Consider the following 19,154-nt stretch of genomic DNA (forward strand, 5'->3'; position numbering starts at 1 on the left):
CCCAACTTGGGAGTGGTCCGGTTAGGTAGTGCCCTGGTGTTCTTACCAATCCTCCCTGTCAGAGGGAGGTGGATAGAAGCCATATTCCACAGCCGGTAGGGCCATGACTCATGCTCCTCTCTTGGCAGGACTGGAAGGGTTCACTTATGGCAACTCGCAGATTTGCCCAAAGAGGCTCCCTGGTCAGGAGTGGCTGTGAGTCTCGACCCATCATGGGTGGGGCAGTGAGTGAATTGTGCTGCCTGGGCATAGCCCAGAAAACCTCGAGGGTGGGGGGGAGAGCAAGAGCAAACAAAGATGGTGTCCCCTGGCCAGTGTTCCCTGAGCATCTCTGCAGGCCTCTAGATGTGCGCCAAGCCTGAAGTCCGCCTGTTTGGCCAAAGATCCAGGACAAACAGGCTTCTTTCACAGCCATACCAGGGTTGTACCTCAGTTGGCTGTCCAGTTCCCTGGGGGTGGGAGCCTTCCAGGGACTCTGACTGTTCCCATCCCATAGGACCCAGGAATGCAGGCCCTTCTAGCCACCAGAGCCAGGCCATCACGGGGCATTTTGTGAGTGGCAGCCACAAAAATCCAGGCACCAGACATTAAAAACTGGGGCACCAGTTTTTACACAGCTCCCCTCTGGTAGATGCTGTCGCTCTGGAGTGTGAACAAGGGAGAGCATGAAGGGACAGGGTCTGCCGTCCAAGGGAAGGGTTGCAGGCTGTCCTTTGAGGTGTATTTAATGAGAGGCAGCTGTGCTGATAAGCTCACAGGCCTCTTTCACATATGACTGAGCTACTGGGTCTGGCACCCCTTGCTGTGCCCTAAGGTGGTAGCTAGTGAGGAACCCTCTCTCTTTTGGTTCTGGCCTGGAGGACCACTAGCCGAAGCCCCACGAGACACCACAGTCGGGTGATAGGGATGGGTTCCCGGGTGGCAGCCATAAAAATCAAGTTACCAGACAAAGAAATAAGCTCCTTTCTGGAAGATAACCGTGAAGTAGAATGAGGCAGAGCTAGATCCCGAAGATTGCATCCCCTGGTCGCCACTCCCTGAGGGCACCTCTGGAGGCCCCTAGATGCATGCCAATCTGGAAGCCTGCCTCTTAGGCCAAACCTCCTGGACAAGCAGGCAGGTCCCATTCTGGGGTGCCTGGGTGGGGGGCAGGGCTCAGTCAGTTCAGTGTCTGCCTAAAGGTTCAGGTCATGGTCCTGAGGTCCTGGGATCAAGTCCCATGTCGGGCTCCCTGCTCGGCAGAGGAGTCTGCTTCTCCTTCTCCCTCTGCTCCCCACCCCCACCGACTTGTGAGAGAGCTCACATGCTCTCTCTCAAAGAAAATCTCAAAAGAAAGACTGCTGGTGTATTTCAGTCTTCCTCTCTGCTGTGCTGTAGGAATTGTACTTCTCCAATAACTCTGTCTCCAATTTTTATGGTCCCTTGGGACCCAGAAATGCAAGCTCTCTCCTCCCTATGCCCAGCCTCTAGTGTCAGGCTCTCAAAGGGTGTCCTATGGGCAGCAGGCATAATAGGTCCCCAGATGTCAAAACTAGGGCACCAGACAAAGACTGAAGCCTTTGATTACTGTGTCTTTTCTTACTGTGTTTGGGTGTGAGGAGCTTGGGACGAGGGATTGGGGGAGAAGCAAGGGCAGATAAGGGACTCTGGCAATACTATTCTGTCCTTGAAAACAAATTTGAATTCTCTGGGGGGTAGTTTTGGATACCTTCTAGGATCTTCAGCTCATGCAAAGTCTCACCCCTTCTGGAAAAACACAGACTGCCAACTTGCTTAGGTTTTCAAAATCTGATTGCTAAGCCATCTCCAAGTGGTCTCTCTATGAGGGTATTTAGGTTTTATAACCACTGGTTGAACCCCAATTTCTCCACTGTTTTCAAGAATGTTTGGAGCAGGCAAATAAACTACCCAGAGCAAAACACTGTTGTTGCTGGCACTCTGCAGTTTGACCTGGAAGTCTTTCTTCATGCTCACACTTCTCCCTTTGTTGTTGCATTTTTGTTTTGTTTTGTTTTTTTCAGCAAGCGCAGTGTAGCCTGGATCTTCGACACATCACGGTGGTGGAGCTTGTAGGTGTGTTCCCGACTCTCATCGGCAGGATAGGAGCAAAGATCATGCCTCCAGCCCTAGCCCTGCAGCTCAGGTAGGTGGAAGTCCTGGCCTTAAATTGTACCCTTACAATGTACTTTTTTTGGGATCATGTTCCCTGATTTCTTGCTACTCAGTATTAATTCCATGTAACCTTCAATGTTGAGTTGCTTGTAGTCTGAGTGTTCTAGGACCATGCTAACTGGCATGGTGCTGCGCGTGCGTATTTATCAGGTGGTGGATAATTTCCCGTGTTGTCTTCTTCCCCCTTTAACCAAGGGGCTATGCTTTGTCTTTGCTTTGTCTTTCTTTCTGCTGGGTGGGGTTGGCGTGGGTAGGGAAAAGGCTATGAAAAGGACTTACGCAATCCTTCGTGCTATTAGGAGAGCAGGCATCCGGTTAGCTTTTCCAGGCTTGGCCTCTTTTACCTCCGTGCTTCCAGGGTACTTATCAATATCCCCATTTTAACAACTATATTTTCCTTTGGTAACACTTAACAAAGCTAGAATCATGGTGCTCAGGCTCGGAGTCATGGTGCCTTCAAAAAGCAGAACTCAACAGCCAAAAGGTAATTTCAGAACACTCCCAAATATTTACTTGCCTCTCTTGACTACTGTGAAAAGGATAATTAGGCTAAAGCAAAACTGCTCAAAATCTTCCTTTCTCACCCATCCTTTTTCTCCCACAGTGCAAGGAGGGCTACGTGTTCATAGTCCACAGTCACTACTCTTCAAAGTCCTTCGGGGCCAAGGCTGGTGATGGTCCCACCACCCTGTAGAGTCAACATTTAGAACACAGGAATTCCAGGTTTTTGCAAAGGGGTTGGGAGAGAGGACAACAAACCCTATCCCTCTTCCATGCTTCCTCATGGAAGCATAAGATTATTCTCTCCAAGTCCATTGGCTAGAATCCATCCCATGATTGCAACCAAACTTCAAGGCAGGCTGGACAATGCAGCCTTTCCATATTCCCAGAAGAAGAAAATGAAAGAGGACTTGAGTCCCAGCTTAGATGTTCCAAGAGATTCACAGAGTTCCCTTGGGAGAGTGTAGGAGAGAAATACATCCTTAGCCAGTGACACAACAGATTATTTAACATGTCTGTTTTCCATCTGATTTTTGGCAACCCCCCTCCATGTTTGATTTCTCTCTCTCCCCCCAGAAAGAGCACCCCATCCATACTAAGATCAAAAACTCAGAGGGCAAGGGAGGGAAAAAGAAATGAAGATATCTGAATTATCTTTAGTTGGCTGAAAGAGGGAGAAGGTGGGGTATACTCAGAACCTTTGGGATATACTTTTTTTTTTTTTGTCCTGCTGCATCAGCTAACACCTCTCCAAAGGTGACACTTACGAGGTCACCCCAAGATCCCCTCAACATTTGCTATCCAGTACCTAGCACAGTGCTTGGAACCCTGTTGGAGCTAAGTAACTGGAGCAAATGACTCAAAACTAAGACAAAGTTAAAGTTACTATTTCCAGGGGTGAGCAGAGCTTCTCAGAGTGTACTTGGAGTTCTCTTTCAAGTTGAAAACCATCAACCTAGGGAGAGGACTATGTTGACATCTGAAAATGTATAACAAAAAATCCCAAAGTATGTGTTGGAAGCTGTTGGTAATTTAGAACTACTGGCTCACACCCTGTGCTCATGATTTTTTTACAAACCTGTCACAGAATCTGCTAGATGTTACTCTGTGGATTGCAGATATACAGAGAGAGGGAATCTCGGTAAAATTCTGATGTGATTTTAAACGACTAGAATTTGAAGAACAGAAAAATCTGATTTAAGTCGTAGACGTTAGGATGACTCTAGAGCTCTGTGGGCTGGGGACGGCCAAAGCAACAAGAAAGTGCATACATGGATTATGTAGTGCTTCTCAAATTGAAGCAGCCTCTGAATCACTTGGAACTCTGCTAAAGCATAGAATGGGGCCGCATGCCCAGAGTCTTTGCTTCAGTAGGTCTAGGATAGGGCCGGAGGATTGGCACTTTGAGCATGTTCCCAAGCGTGGGCGAAGCCGCTGCTCTGGGGCTCACATCCTGAGAACCACGGGCCTCATGGCTTTACAACTTTGAAGTGGAAATTTTGCAAAGCAGCCTGTAAAAAGAGGGTTAATCATGACTGGGGAGCCGGAGATAGTCCAGGTAGATGTCACGCAGAGAGGATCTGTCACAGGTATTACCTAATGGAGTCAGTGTCAGGACACATGTTCCCGTTATCAGACCGATCAGGAATAAGGGACTTGGCAGGTAGATGCTTTATCTTTTTCCCTTTGAATTCCACCCTAGGGTCTAGTGCAGATGAAAAGAGCCAAATTTGGCTAAGAATAGAAAGCATGAGAGAAGAGGAGATGCAGAATGCCTGGAGAACCTAAAAATTCTCTTGTCTGGGTAGAATACTACTTTCCAATAGCACTGAAGCCATCATGAAGCAATTGACAGGCAGCAGCAATGCCTGGTGTTGCAAAGTTCCCACCTCCCTGTTTCTCACTCTCATGTGTTTTTCTTTAAAGATTTATTTTAGAGGGTGCATATGTGTGGGAGCATGCATGTAGAGGGGTGGAGGGGTAGAGGAAGAAGGACAGAATCTCAAGCAGACTCCTTACTGAGCATGGAGCCGGATGCAGGGCTTGATCCCAGGACCCTAAGATCATGACCTGAGCCGAAACCAAGAGTTGGATGCTTAATCTACTGAGTCACCCAGGTGCCCCCAGCGCCGATGTTTTGGAGACCTGAAGGTCTGGGCAAACTCATGTTCCCTAGAGTAACTTTCCAGCAATTGCAAGGGTGATAGGGAAAAAGGAGGCCATTATTTTTATATGCATATTATTTTTGAGATATAATTGACACTATATGAGTATACAACATAATGATTCAATATTTGTATATATTGCAAAATGATCATCAGACTAAGTCTAGTTAACAACCAGCACCATATGTAGTTACATTTTTTTCCTTGTGAAATTTTAAGATTTAGTCTTAGCTACTTTCAAACACGTAATATGGTATTATCAACTATAACTGCCATGCCTTACATTAATCCCCATGACTTATTTTAGATCTAGAAGTTTCTACCTTTTGACCCCCTTCACACCTTACCCACCCACTAGTCTGTCCTTTGTATCTATGAGGGTTTTTTTTTTGTTTGTTGCTTTAGATTCCACATAAAAGTGACGCCACATGGTATTTGTCCTCTGATTTATTTCACTTAGGATAATCTCCATAAGGTCCATCCATATGGTCACAAACGGCAACATTTTCTTGTGTGTGTGTGTGTGTGTACCATATTTCCTTTATCCATTTGCCCATCAATGGACACTTATGTTGTTTCCATATCTTGGCTCTTGTACATACTGCTGGAGTAAAGATGAGGGTGCATATACCTTTTCAAGTTAGTTTTTAAAGTTTTCTTCAGATAAACCCCTAAAGGTGGAATTGGGCCATTATATAGTTACTAATTTTTTGAAAAATATCCATACTGTTTTCCAAAGTGGCTGCATCATTATACATTGTCACCAACAATGCCCAAATGTTCCTTTTTCTCCAGAACCTCACTAATGCTTTTTCCTCCAAGATTTATTAATTTGAGATGGGGAGGGGAGGGGGACAGAGGGAAAAGAGGAGGGAAAGAGAGCATTAAGCAGATTCCCAGCTGAGTGCAGAACATAAGTCAGGGCTCAGTCTCATGACCCTGAGATCACGACCTGAGCTGAAACTGACTTGGATACTCAATGGACTGTACGACCCAGACACCCCACCAACACTTACTATTTGTCACTTACTATCTTTCCAATAGTATCTGTGCTAACAGGAGTGACGTAATACTTCCCTGTGGTTTTGGTTTCCACTTCCCTGCTGATTAATGATGTTGAGATTGTTTTCATGTATTTGATGGCCGTGGGTATGTCTTCTGTGGAAAAACATCTATGCCATTCCTCTGCCCATTTTTAATTTTGTGTTTGTTGTTTTGTTACTGAGTTGTATGTACTTTTTATATGTTTTGGGTATTAGTCTCTTCTCAGATATGAGTTGCAAGTATTTTCTCCATTTCAGTACGTTGCTTTTTCATTTTGTTGATAATGGCCTCTGCAGAAACTTTTTAATTTGATATATTCCCTCTTGTTTGTTTTTGCTTTTGTCGACTTTACTTTTGTGTCAAATCCAAAAAAAGCATCATGGTGAAGATGGATTTACTGACTATGTATTCTCCTGTATGTTAGGGTTTCAGGTCTTCCATTCAAGTCTTTAAGGCATTATGAGTTTATTTTTGTATACAGTGTATGACAGTGGCCCAGTTTTCCCAATAATATTTATTGAAGAAATTGTATTACCCCATTGGAAGCTATTGGCTCTTTCATCATAAATTAATTGGCCATGTGTGTATGGATTTATTTCTGGGCTCCCTATTGTATTCTACTGTCCTATGGGTCTGATTTTATGCCAGTACCATACTGTTTCAATTATTATGGCTTTGTAATATATTTGGAAACCAAGGAGCACACTGCCTCCAGCTTTGTTGTTCTTTCTCAAAACTTTTTAGCTATTCAGCATCTTTTGTGCTTCTATACAAATTTTAAGGATATTTTTGTTCTGTTTCTGTGAAAAAATACAATTAGAAGAATCTGTATATTCCTTTGGGTAGTATGGACATTCAATAATATCCCAATTCATGAGCATGGAATGTCTATTTTTTTCCTGTGTATTTTCTTCAATTTCATTCATCGGTGTCCTATAGATTTCAGTGTTCAGGTCTCATACCTCTTTGAATTTATTCCTAGGTATTTTATTCATTTTCATGCAATTGTGAAAGTGCTTATTTTCTTTCTGATATTTCATTATTATTGTATAGAAGTGCAAAAGATTTTTGCATCCTGTAATGTTACTGAATTCCGGTATTTACACTTTATTAGTGCAATCTTTAAGGGTTTTCTCTTTCTACATATAATATGTCCTCTGCAAATAGTGACACGTGTAGTATTTCCTTCCCAATTGGAGGCCTTTGATTTATTTTCCATTCCTAACTGCTGTGGGTAGGATTTCTAATACTCTGTTAAATAATAGTGGTGAGAGTGGGCATCTTTGTCTTCTTCCTGACCTTACTGGAAAACCTTTAGCTTTTCAATCGAAGTATGATATTAGGTGTGAGCTTGACGTATGTACCCTGTGTTATGTTGAGGTTTGTTTCCTCTGTACTTTGTTGAGAGTTTTCATCCTAAACAATATTGAGTTTTGCAAACAGTTTTTCTGCATCTATTGATGAGCTTATTCTTTTTATCCTTCATTTTGCAAATGTGTTGTAACATGTTAACAGATGTTGAACCATCCTTGCATCCCTGAAAGAAGCCCCATTTGATCATGGTGAATGAACCATTTAATGTATCGTTGAATTCAGCATGCTAGTGTTTTCTTGAGGATATGTGCAACTATGTTCATTAGGGATATTGGGCTTTCCTTCTAATGTCTTCATCTGGTTTTGGTATTAGGGAAATGCTGGCCTCATAAAATAAGTTTGGAAGTGTTCCCTCCTCTTCCATTTTTAGGAACCATCTGGAAAGGATTGTTACTATTGTTTGCTATAATTTACCATTGAAGATGTGTGGACCTGGTCTTCTGTCTGGTTGGAAGTTTTTTGATTACTTATTCAGTATCCTTACTAGAATTTGGTGTGTTCAGATATTTCCATTCATGATTCAGTTTGGGAAAGTTTTATGTTTTTAGAATTATATACATTTCTTCTGGGTTGTCTAATTTGTTAGCATATAATTGTTCATAAATAGTCTATGGTTTTCTGTATGATTTTCTGTATTCTTACGTTATCAGTGTTAGTAACATCTCTTTCATTTCTGATTTTACTTATTTAAGCCCTCAAATTTGAGCCCTTATTTGAGCTAGATTCTTGGTGAATCTAGCTAAAGATTTATCAATATTACTATCTTTTCAAAAAGCTAGCTCTTCTTTCATTGATCTTTTCCATTGTCTTTTTAATCTGTTTTATTTATTTTCACTCTGAACTTTATTTCCGTTCTTCTATTTTGGTCTTTACTTGTTCCTTTGCTGGTTGAGGTGTAAAGTTACATTATTTATTTGATTTATTCTCTTACTTGAGGTAGGCATTTATCACTATCAATTTTCCTCTTAGAACTGTTTTTATTACATTTTATGAGTATTAGTATATTTCATTTTTTTGGTCTCAAACTATTTTGTTGATAAATAGAATTTTATTGACTTTTTTCTAGAGAACAAACTAACACATAAAGTACTATATATTTTAAAAGGCCACTAGTCACACGAAACATTCTCCAGAATAGATCACCTATTAGGCCACAAAGCATGCCTTAACAAATTGAAAAAGTGATAGTCATACCATGCATGCATCTTTTCTGGCCACAATGCTATGAAGCTAGAAGTCAACCACAAGAAAAAAATCAGGAAAGACCACAAATACATGGAGGTTAAAGAACATGCTATTAAACAATGAATGGGTCAATCAGGAAATCAAAGAAGAAACAAATGAGAATGAAAACAATGGTTGAAGACCTTTGAAATGCAGTAAACCCAGTTCTATAAGGGAAGTTCATAGCAATACAGGCCTACCTCAAGAAGCATGAAAAGTCTCAAAAAAACCAAATGTTTTACCTAAAGGAGCTAGAAAAAGAACAAACAAAACCCCAAACCAGCAGAAGGAAGGAAATAATAAAGATTTAGATCAGAATAAATGGTATAGAAACTAAAAGACCAATAGAATAGATAAGTGAAACCAGGAACACAACCTAGAAGGTAGGGATGAATACTGAGAAACCTATAACCTACCAAAGCTGAAATAAGAAGAAAGAAAAAACTTGAATAGACTGGTTACCAGCAAAGAAATTGAGCCAGGAATCAAAAACCTGCCAACAAACAAAACTCCAGGGCGAGATATCTTCAAAGGCAAATTCTACTAAACATTTAATGAAGAGTTAGTACCTGTTCTTCTCAAAACACTCCAAAAAAAAAAATGAAAAGTAAGGAAAACTTCCAAATTCATTCTATGAGGCCAGCATTACCTTGACACCAAAACCAGAAAAAGACACCACAAAAAATACAAGTACATGCCAATTTCTCTGATGAACTTAGATACAAATGTCCTCAACAAAATACAAGTATACTGAATCCAATAATACCTTAAAAATTACTGCAGGGCACCTGGGTGGCTCAGTCGTTAGGTGTCTGCCTGAAGGTTCATGAACCCATAACAATCCTAGAGAACACAGACCATAACCTCTTTGACATCAGCCACAGCAACTTCCTTCTACATATGTTTCTTTTTTTTAAGATTATTTATTTATTTGACAGAGATCACAAGTAGGCAGAGAGGCAGGCAGAGAGAGAGGGGGAAGCAGGCTCCCTGCTGAGCAGAGAGCCCAATGCGGGGCTCTATCCCAGGGCCCTAAGATCATGACCTGAGCCGAAGGAAGAGGTTTTTAACCCACTGGGCCACCCAGGCGCCCCTACATATGTTTCTTGAAGCAAGGGAAACAAAAACAAAAATGAACTACTGGGACCTCGTCAAGATAAAAATCTTCTGCACAGTGAAGGAAACCATCAGCAAAACTGAAAGGCAGCCTACTGAATGGGAGAAGATATCTGCAAATGACATAGCTGACAAAGAGTTAGTATTCAAATACATATAGAACTTATGCAACTCAACACTCAACAAATTATCTAATTTTAAAATGGGCAGAAGACATCAACAGACATTTTCTGGAGAAAACTTACAGATGGCCAAGAGACACATGAGAAGATGTCCAACATCACTCATCATCAGAGAAATGCAAATCAAAACCACACTAAGCTATCACCTCACACCTGGCAGAATGGCTGATCTCAACATAAGAGACAACAGGTATGGATGAGGATGTGGAGAAAGGGGAACCTTTGTGCACTGTCGCTGGGAATCAAACTGGTGTAACCACTGTGGAAAACAGTATCAAAAAGTTAAAAATAGAGCTACCCTCTTTTTTTTTTTTAAAGATTTTATTTATTTATTTGACAGAGAGAAATCACAAGTAGATGGAGAGGCAGGCAGAGAGAGAGAGAGAGGGAAGCAGGCTCCCCGCTGAGCAGAGAGCCCGATGCGGGACTCGATCCCAGGACTCTGAGATCATGACCTGAGCCGAAGGCAGCGGCTCAACCTACTGAGCCACCCAGGCGCCCTAGAGCTACCCTCTTATCTAGCAATTGCCCTACTAGGTATTTACCCAATCAATACATTTTATGTTTTTGATGTCACAACTACATCTTTTTATCTTTTGTATCTCTTAACTTACTGTAGTTACAGTTCTTACTACTTACATGCTTTAACCTTTTATACTACCTTTATGTGATGAATCCACTAGCTTTTCTATATATTTACCCCTACCAATGAGATGTATACTTTCTTATGTTTTCTTGTTACTCATCAGTGCCCATCCTTTTCAGCATAAAGAAGTCCCTTTACCATTTCTTGTAAGGTTGTTTTAGTGCTGATGGACTCCTATAGCTTGTCTGCAAAACTATGTCTCCTTCAATTCTGAATAATTTTTTTGAATAGACTATTCTTGGTTGGAAGCTGTTTTCTTTGAACACTTGCAATGTATCATGCCACTCCCTTTGGCCTGCAAGGTTTCTGCTGAAAATACATGCTGATAGTCCTCTGGGGTTTTCCTGTAGGTAACAAACTGTTATTCTCTTGCTGCTTTTAAGGTTCTCTCCTTGTCTTAACTTTTGACATTTTAGTTATAATGTGTTTTGGTGTAGATCTCTGGTTTCTTCTTACTTAGAATTCTCTGGGCCTCCTTGATCTGGTTGTCTGTTGCTTTCCCATGTCAGGGAAGTTTTCAGTCTCTTTATCTCTCTCCTCCCTCTGGGACCTCTTGTGTACAAATAATGGAATCATATATGCAAATGTTAGTCTGCTTGGCATTGTTCCATATGTTCTGAAAGCTATTTTAATTGTTTATACATTCAGAGCAGCAAAAAGAAAAAAGAACTTTAAATTCTTCTGCCCTGCCTTTGAGTTCACTGATTATTTCTCCATCTAGTTTCTTGTTGAATTCCATACACACACACACACACACAAATTTTTTGCATAATGGTTCTAATTTTTTTAATTTAATTTCATTTTTTCAATGCTCCAAGATTCATATATTTTCACATTTTGTTGTTGAATTCTTCAGCTCTGTGACTTCTGTTTGATACTTTTGTATATTTTCTTTTTTGGAGTTCTCAGTGGACTAGACCATTCTTTTTCCAAGTTCTGAGAGCATTTTTATGATCATTACTTTGAATTCTTGATCAGGTAAATTACTTTTCTCCATTTTATTAAGGTTTATTTTCCAAGGTTTGATCTTGCTACATTGTTTGGAGCATCTTCTTCTGTTGTATTAGATGAAACAGCCGTTTCTCCCACTGTTGAAATGGTGGTCTTATATAGGAGATGATCCTTATTGGTCATCTGTTGCTGTAGCTTTTGATGGTCTCTCAAACCTTTCTGAGTCTCTAAGCAGACTATTTTATTGTCAGTAGCTTCCAATATCTGAGATTGTGCCAAAGGTAAGAATCTTAGCACTTCAATTCAGGCTCATTAGAAGCGAGCCCCCCAACCAGCAGCTGTTAAGGTTACAAACATATATACAGTGTTGTAGCTCCACTGGTAAGTGTTAGCTCCACTGGTCATCTGAGCTGCATGATTGGGAGGTGTCCCCTGGGTGGCAGTCAAAAACCTGGGACCTCAGACAAGTGCACAAGCTCCTTTCTGGGACATATGGGTGAGCTGTAGTGAGACAAAGGGACAGCACCAAGATGGCATCCCTGGGACTATGTTTCCTGAGAGCCCCTCCGTAGGTTCCTAGCTGTGTGCCGAAGCTGAAGGCTGCCCCTCAGGAGGAGGTTCCAGGATGAGCAAATGGGAATTTTTCACAGGAAGATGGGATCTGTTTTAATCTGTCCATGAGGTGCCCCAGGCCAGGGATAGCTTACCAAGAACTGTCTTCTTGATTGATACAGTCTGATGGCAGCCCGGAATGCAAGTCTTTTTGGCCTCTGGAACCTGTGATCAAGGGGTATGCTCTGGGTAGCATCCACAAAATCCATTTTACCAGATGAAAAACTGGGGCAGCAGACATCTGTGAGCTCTCCTCCAGTAGATGCTAGCTAGCACTCTGGAGAGCAGCAGAGGCACAGTACAAAGATAGCGTCTCCCCTCCAAGGTCTCGGAAGGGTTTATAGTCAGTCCCCAGAGGTCAATTTAAGAAGTCCGCCCCTCGTGCCGTAGCTATGGTGATAAACGAATAGGCCTCTTTCAGAGAAAGGCTGAACTCCTGGGTCTGAACGAATGGCAGTCTCCTGGGGGTGGTTCCTGTTTAAGGACTTTTTCCTGTTAGTTACTGGCTTGTAGGACCTGTAGGTGTCAGCAACACGGGCTCAAGAGCCAGATGATGTACAAGTGTCCTGGCAGCATCATCGGTAAGTATCAGGGAGCCAGGGAAGGTGTGCACTCCTTCCTGGAAAATACTACAGAGCTGTAGGGAGGCAGATGGAGTGTGTGAAGATAGGGCCCATCGGCTTGAGTGAAGCCAAGTGTGGTACTCACTGCAACGGGGATAAAGAGAGATGGGGGGGGGGCAGTGTTAAGGAGAGAGACACACACAGTGAGACAAAGACATGAAGAGTCATAAGGAGATGGTTAGAGGGAAGGGGGAGAGAGGAACAAGGGAGAGAGAGACACACACAAATGGAGGGGGGAGAGGGATATGAGGGGGAAGAATGAGAGAGAGACGTACAGAGTCGGGGGGATGGTCAGAGGGGCTGGGGGAAAGAGGAGGAAGAGGGGCGGAAGCTGGGGCACACAGACAAAGACTGGGACCTACATGGGAAGAGAGAGATACAGAGGTAGAAAGACACCAACACAGAGATACACATGCAGAGAAAGGGAGACAGAAACAGAGGGAGAGAGAAAGAGAAGGATAAAAAGGAGAGAAAAGGAGAGACACAGACAAAGCAGGAGATGGACAGGCATACAGAGAGGAGAGGGGAAAGGAGAGAGAAATGGGAAATAAGTGTGCAAAGGACAGGTGGAGAGAAGATGAGTGCGACAGAGACGGAGCGCTTGTGAGAGCTGGGGGGGAAGCGGGACGGACAGAGCTGGGGGGAAAGCGAGCCTGAGGGGCAGGTTAGGAACAAAAGAGCTGGAGTGTGAACTACAGGGAGCAAGGGATGGATGGAGAGGGATAGAGGGAGAGGGAGAGCTGCATGGAGAGAGACAGCGCCCACCAGCTTTAGAAGGCAGGATAGCACCAAGATGGCGCCTGCTGGCTGGAGTGTGAGGAAGGAGCCCAAAGGCCAAAAATAAAATAAGAAAGAGATGGCTGCCACTGGCTTTAGCAAGACGGAGTGTGAAAACGGCACCCACCAGCCTCTGTCCCTGAGGCTCAGTCACTCACTTAAAAATGATCAAAGGAGCTTCTTTCACCTGATGTCTGGGTGCTTTTCAAATGGCTCCTTCTGGGCTGCCCTTTGGGGGAGTTTGTAGGTTGAGCCCTGTAAGCACCATTTCTCCATATACCACAGACTTGCACGTCTCCTATGCTTCAGCCCTATTGGTTTTCAAAGCTAGACATTTGGGGGAACGCGCTCCCTACGTGGGGTGAAGAGACTCTGATCCTCAAAGAAAAGTTCCAGGTTTTCAGTTCCCTCATGATTGGTATCACTGTGCTGGGCATGTGGCTACTTTGCTGAGATTGTGTTTCGTCTTTTCATACCTGCTTTGATGTGGCTTTGTTCTCATTTCCTGATAATGCAGTAGACGCTCTGCCTGGTCTCAGGTTTTTTGGTTTTTTTCTTTTTCTTTTTTTTCAGAAGAAACTGTTCCAGATGTAGTTGTAAAGTTGTTGTGTCCAGGTGAGGAGGTGACTTCAGGATCTTCCATTGCCATCTTGAAACAGAATAGCCCGTATTATTATTATTATTATTATTTTGAGTCTACAGAGTTTTCTAGAAGACTCTCCAGAAAGAGCTCATTATGGGCATTTATGTAACTCCAACACACTGCTGGCAACACGCCTCAGCCTGTGGGGTGTCCCATCATCCGTCTCCAAGATTTCTGTGGTCTCTCGGGCATGGTGGGATACATTTCCAGTGACTGTTGATCGCTTGCTGACTTGAACACTCATTTCTTCCCATGGTCATTTTTCCTCTTTATATTCTGTCCATCAAGGCACAAGGCTCACATGAAAAGCATGTGTGGCAGCACATGGTGGCACCATGGGAGATTGCCACCATAGCCTCAGAAGCACTAGAGCATCAAATGCCACGTTTCCTCAGTGGTTGCCCTTTCCCCACAGACTCCAACCGCCACAACACGTGGCCTTTTTCGCTCTCCAGACCAGCTTTCTTTTTTACTCTTGTTCTCTGGGACCATTCTGCATTAAGACATCCCTCTCTCCTCTAGAAAAACCTAAATACTCCTCTTTTTAAAGATGCAGAGCAGTTTATCTGCATTTTGACCCACTTCAAACACTCAGTTCATGCATTTCTCAGTCAGCTCCTCCTGAGCTGCTCTCTCCTGTCTCAAGAGACCTGGTGGAGAGATTTAACTGTTGTCTTTCTTTCCTTCTAGTCACTAGCAGCAGATTAGCAATTTAGCTTCCCACTGAGGTAAAACAGAAATTATTCCCATCTTCCCCGAAACTCTTAAACGGCAGAAGCAAGTATCGTCAGTTTGGATTTTGAGTAGCAAATATTTTCCCCTTGATCTTTGGGTGGGAGGAAAAATATTTCACTTTAAATACAGATGGCAGTGTATAGTCTGCCTTACACAGAAGGGCTAGCTAAGTAAATTCAAAAGTAAAACCGAGAAGAGACTGAGTGGGCTCAGCTGATCAACTTGTTTGCTTTCCCTGGCAGATTTCATCTAAACATGCTTCTGGTTGCTACAAAAATCATTATTTTCCACAAGATAAATTCTAGCGTGATAGAGTAGGGGAAAAAAAATCAGACTTTTTTGGGGAGGGAATTATCTGAGGTACAAATTAGAATGAACCAAGTTACTGGACCTGGAGCATAGACCAAGCTTAATCTCCTCTAACTGCCGTCCTGAGCTGGCTACTGCAGGAGCCAGAATGGGCCACAATTACAATGTTTGGAAGCTTACTTCAATCACCTTTGCCTAGTTCACAGTTTTTCAACCTTAGTACTATTGACCTTGGGGGCTGGCTGATTCTTTTGAGGGGGAGGCTTTCCAGTGGGTCTGAAGACATTAAGCAGCATCCCTGTGTCGCTAGAGGCTAGAAGTACCCCTTCACTGTGCCCACAAAAAAATGTGTCCAGACATGGCCAGATATTCCCTAGAGGGCAAAGTCACCCCCCTGTTAACCATGGACTTAGTTCTAGTATGTACCTGGTTGTGCAGACCTAGTCTGTAAATTTGGGTTGACTCCAATTTAACGCAGAAACCCTATTAGGACTGTTGTACACACCCTGTAGTAACTGTTGGCACACAGCACACCAAGGGAGGCCCAGGATCTTGCTGATGGGTATAAAGCGGTACCACTTACCCTTGCAGGCGCATACCAGTCATTTGGGGGAATCATGTTAATAACTCAGATCTATTTCAGCACATTTGGGGTGGAGCCTGGGATTCTCCAGTGATGCTGTTAGTCCAAACACCATACTATGAGTAGCAAGGGTCTTTAGATGAGTAAGTGTGCAGTAGTAAGCCTTCCTCTGCCCACAGTGTCCCTACAGGGCTCTGGCTGGTCCAACAGAACGCTTGGGAGTCCGGTTTGACAGTCTTCTCTCTGTCTGCCCTAGGTTGTTGCTGCGCATCCCACTCTATTCCTTCAGTATGGTGCTCGTGGATAAGCATGGCATGGACAAGGAGCGCTATGTCTCCCTGGTGATGCCTGCGGCCCTCTTCAACCTGATCGACACTTTCCCCTTGCGAAAAGAGGAGATGGCGCTGCAAGCTGAAATGGGCCAGACCTGTAACACCTGATGTGACGGTTCCTCTCTTGGTGGTTCCTCCTTTCGTTCTCCACAGTACTAGGCACATGGAAAGGCCAGAAAAATATTCTTGATGTACAGATTTTTATTTGTAATTTTTAAAGTCTATTTTAATATGAGCTTTCTTTGCACTTAAAAATTACCATGGTGCTTTTTGTACTTTGAAGTGTACTCCCCAGAAATGGTGACTATGATAGGTACTCTTTCTCCTTCTTCCAATCATGGCTGGTCAACTTTCTAGAGAAATTAGAAACTACAACCTTCTACATGCTTTCAGTGTGTTATTCAGTGTAACACATACCTTACTTCTATTTTGTTTTTTATATAAAACATATCAATAAAATATTTTGGAGCAAATTTACTAAAACTTATTTTGTTTTAAGCACAAGCCCTACTTGGCTCAGTGGTTTTAGGAATGGAAAAATGTCCTTCCTTTCATCAGCTGAGCTGGGAGAGCGCCCTAACTCACCTTCCAGGTGGTAGAGTAGCTCATGACAGCAACAAGCCAAAAATCAAAGAGGTAAGCCTTTGATCACTAACTTTGACAGCATAAACAAGAAGCACCAATTGTCTCCTTTTGTTTTTCCCCAGTGACCGCTGTTATGAGTCAGAGGTCAGAAGGATCAGCAAAGACAGAGGGATCGTCACCCTGATGCGGGAATTCCATGTTCTGGGACCCTCCCCTTGAAGATAGTCCTACCAGGCCACGCCCAAAGCCACAAGTGCTAAACACACACTTACCTCCAGTCTGCTAACACATTTTTAATGTGTGCACTCAGAACCTTAGCAGCAAGTCAGTTCCCATAGGAGAAACCAAGAACTTGTGCTATGGCACTACTTTCTGGCAAAAAAAAAAAAAAAATCTCCCTAACTACTAACTGTTGAACTATTAGAATCAAAGCAAACAGACATTCGGAAGATGGAGAAGGATCTGCGCTCACCTTATCCCATGGGCACATCAAGTCATCAGCTACACGTATAAAACGAACTCTGACAATTGCCTGAAGACTGGCACAACAGATCTTCTACAGCTGGTCATAGAAAGAAGGCCATGTCACAAAAGGTAAGAGGAGTGGAGATATGGTTGGGAACCAGACCCCTGGCACAACTAACTGTGAAGAGGAGGGACATCACAAACATGGAGGAGACAACCAGACCCCACACCACATACTTCCCATAATGTCTGGCTATGGAAACTACTGGGGCTTCACTCTGGAAGAGCCCAAGGGTGATAGAAAACCAAGTTCCTGTCCTTAAAGAGCCAGCATACTAAATAATGGCCCAAGACCCAGCACGGAAGCAACAGCTTGATAAGCACCTAGGGCATCCATGATGGAGATTTATCAACCAATCTTAGAATGCATGTCAGAGATCTGCAAATTCCTCTGGGAACAAAAGTACTGGTGGGCACCATTTTTTCTTCCTCTTTTCCAGCCCAGACAGCCAGATGCTTATAGGAGCCACCTCTAACACTGTCCATCTCTCTTGTTAGCACAGCATGCTTCCACCTGGCCATCTCCTGTACAACCACCCAGTTCAACCTGCAACCCTGCCTCAGTTGGCAGGCAGCCCTGGCCAGGACCGGCCCCTGCAATGTGATGGCTGCTCCCACACCAGCACACTCACAGCTCCAGCAACCAGACCTTTCAGCTGTCTGTTCATGGGGCACACTCTGCCCTTTGGTGCACCTGCAGCTGTATCAGGCTAACTGCGGACAGCTAGGCTGACTACCGTCCTTGCCCATGAAGGAGCCTGGGGGGACTACAGCCAGACCTCTCAACAGCCCAGAGAGTAAAACTGCCCAATGCATTCAGAGCAGGCAAAGCAAAGCAAGTTATTGCAGACAGCCGGGCTGGAGACATTCATGGCTCCGTCACAAAAGGAGAGTGTACGTAGATGACACGGGGCGCCCTAGAGTCTAGCCTGAATCTGGTGACCAGGTGGGACTGTGTTATAGGGCACCACAGGACCTTTTACACAAGGCCATTACTTTGAAGAGCAGGAAACAAGGCTGACCTTCCAAATACACAGAGGCACAGAGTTGGAGAAAATGTGGAGACAGAGAAATGTGTCCCAAATGAAAGAACAAGACAAAATCACAGTAAAAGAACTAAATAAAACAGAGATAATATTGATAATAACTTCTAAATAATGGCCATAAAGATACTCATTGGACTGGAGAAAAGAGTGGATGGACTAAGAACCTTAATGAAGAGATAGGAAATTTAAAAAAGAACCAGTCAGAGCTGAAGAATTCAGTAAATGAAATGAAAAATTCATAGAAGGACCAATAGCAGATGAAAGAATGTAGGAAAAAAAAATGGATCAGCAATCCGGAAAATGGTAATAGATAGCAACCAAGCTGAAAAGGGAAAAGAATAAAAAAGTTAGAGTAGGCTAAGGGGATTCTGTGACATCATCAAATGTCCTAACATTCACATGAAAGGGGTCCCACAAGAAGAAGAGAGAGAGAGGAGTCAGAACATTTATTTGAAGAAATAATAGCTGGGGAAGGAAACAGACAGCCAGGTCCAGGAAGCCTAGAGAGTCCCTAGGAAGATAAACTCAAGTTTGTCTTTTAATAATAATTAAAATGGCAAAAGTAATGATAAAGATTTCAAAGCAGCAAGAGAAGACAATTATATACAAAAGAAATCCTGTAAGGCTGTCAGGTGATTTTTCAGCAAAACTTTGCAGGCCAGAAAGGAATGGCATGGCATCTTCAAAGTGATAAAAAAAAAAAAAAAAACCTACAACCAAGAACACTCTAGCCAGCATAGCTATCATTTAGAACAGGAGAGAGAGTTTCCCAGACAAGAAAAATTAAAGGAGTTCCTCAACCTAAACCAGCCTTACAAGAAATGAAGGGAGAATTCTTTAAGTGGAAAGAAAAGGCCATACCTCGAAGTATGAAAAATATAAAAGGAAAAAATTTCACAGGTAAAAGCAATCAGATGGAAAAGGCAGATTAATCACTTATAAATAGCCAGTGTGGAAGTTAAAACACAAAGTAGTAAAATAAATTTTATCTACAAAAATTAGTCAAGGG

The 19,154-nt window shown here is 43.0% G+C and overlaps 1 protein-coding gene across 2 annotated transcripts in view; it reads left to right on the forward strand.

The window, feature by feature from the left end:
• The window catches only part of SRPX (sushi repeat containing protein X-linked), a 117,796-nt gene extending 101,334 nt beyond the window's left edge, over positions 1-16,462 (forward strand). For both annotated transcript variants that reach the window (XM_082717901.1, XM_082717900.1), the window contains 2 exons: positions 2,022-2,143; positions 15,914-16,462. In XM_082717901.1, coding sequence (XP_082574027.1) covers positions 2,022-2,143; positions 15,914-16,097 — 306 coding nt within the window. In that variant the 3' untranslated portion in view covers positions 16,098-16,462. The remainder of the gene's footprint in view (positions 1-2,021; positions 2,144-15,913) is intronic.
• Positions 16,463-19,154: the final 2,692 nt, after the last annotated feature.

This window comes from Mustela nivalis, assembly GCF_964662115.1.
Source record: "Mustela nivalis genome assembly, chromosome: X".
Lineage (NCBI taxonomy): Eukaryota > Metazoa > Chordata > Mammalia > Carnivora > Mustelidae > Mustela > Mustela nivalis.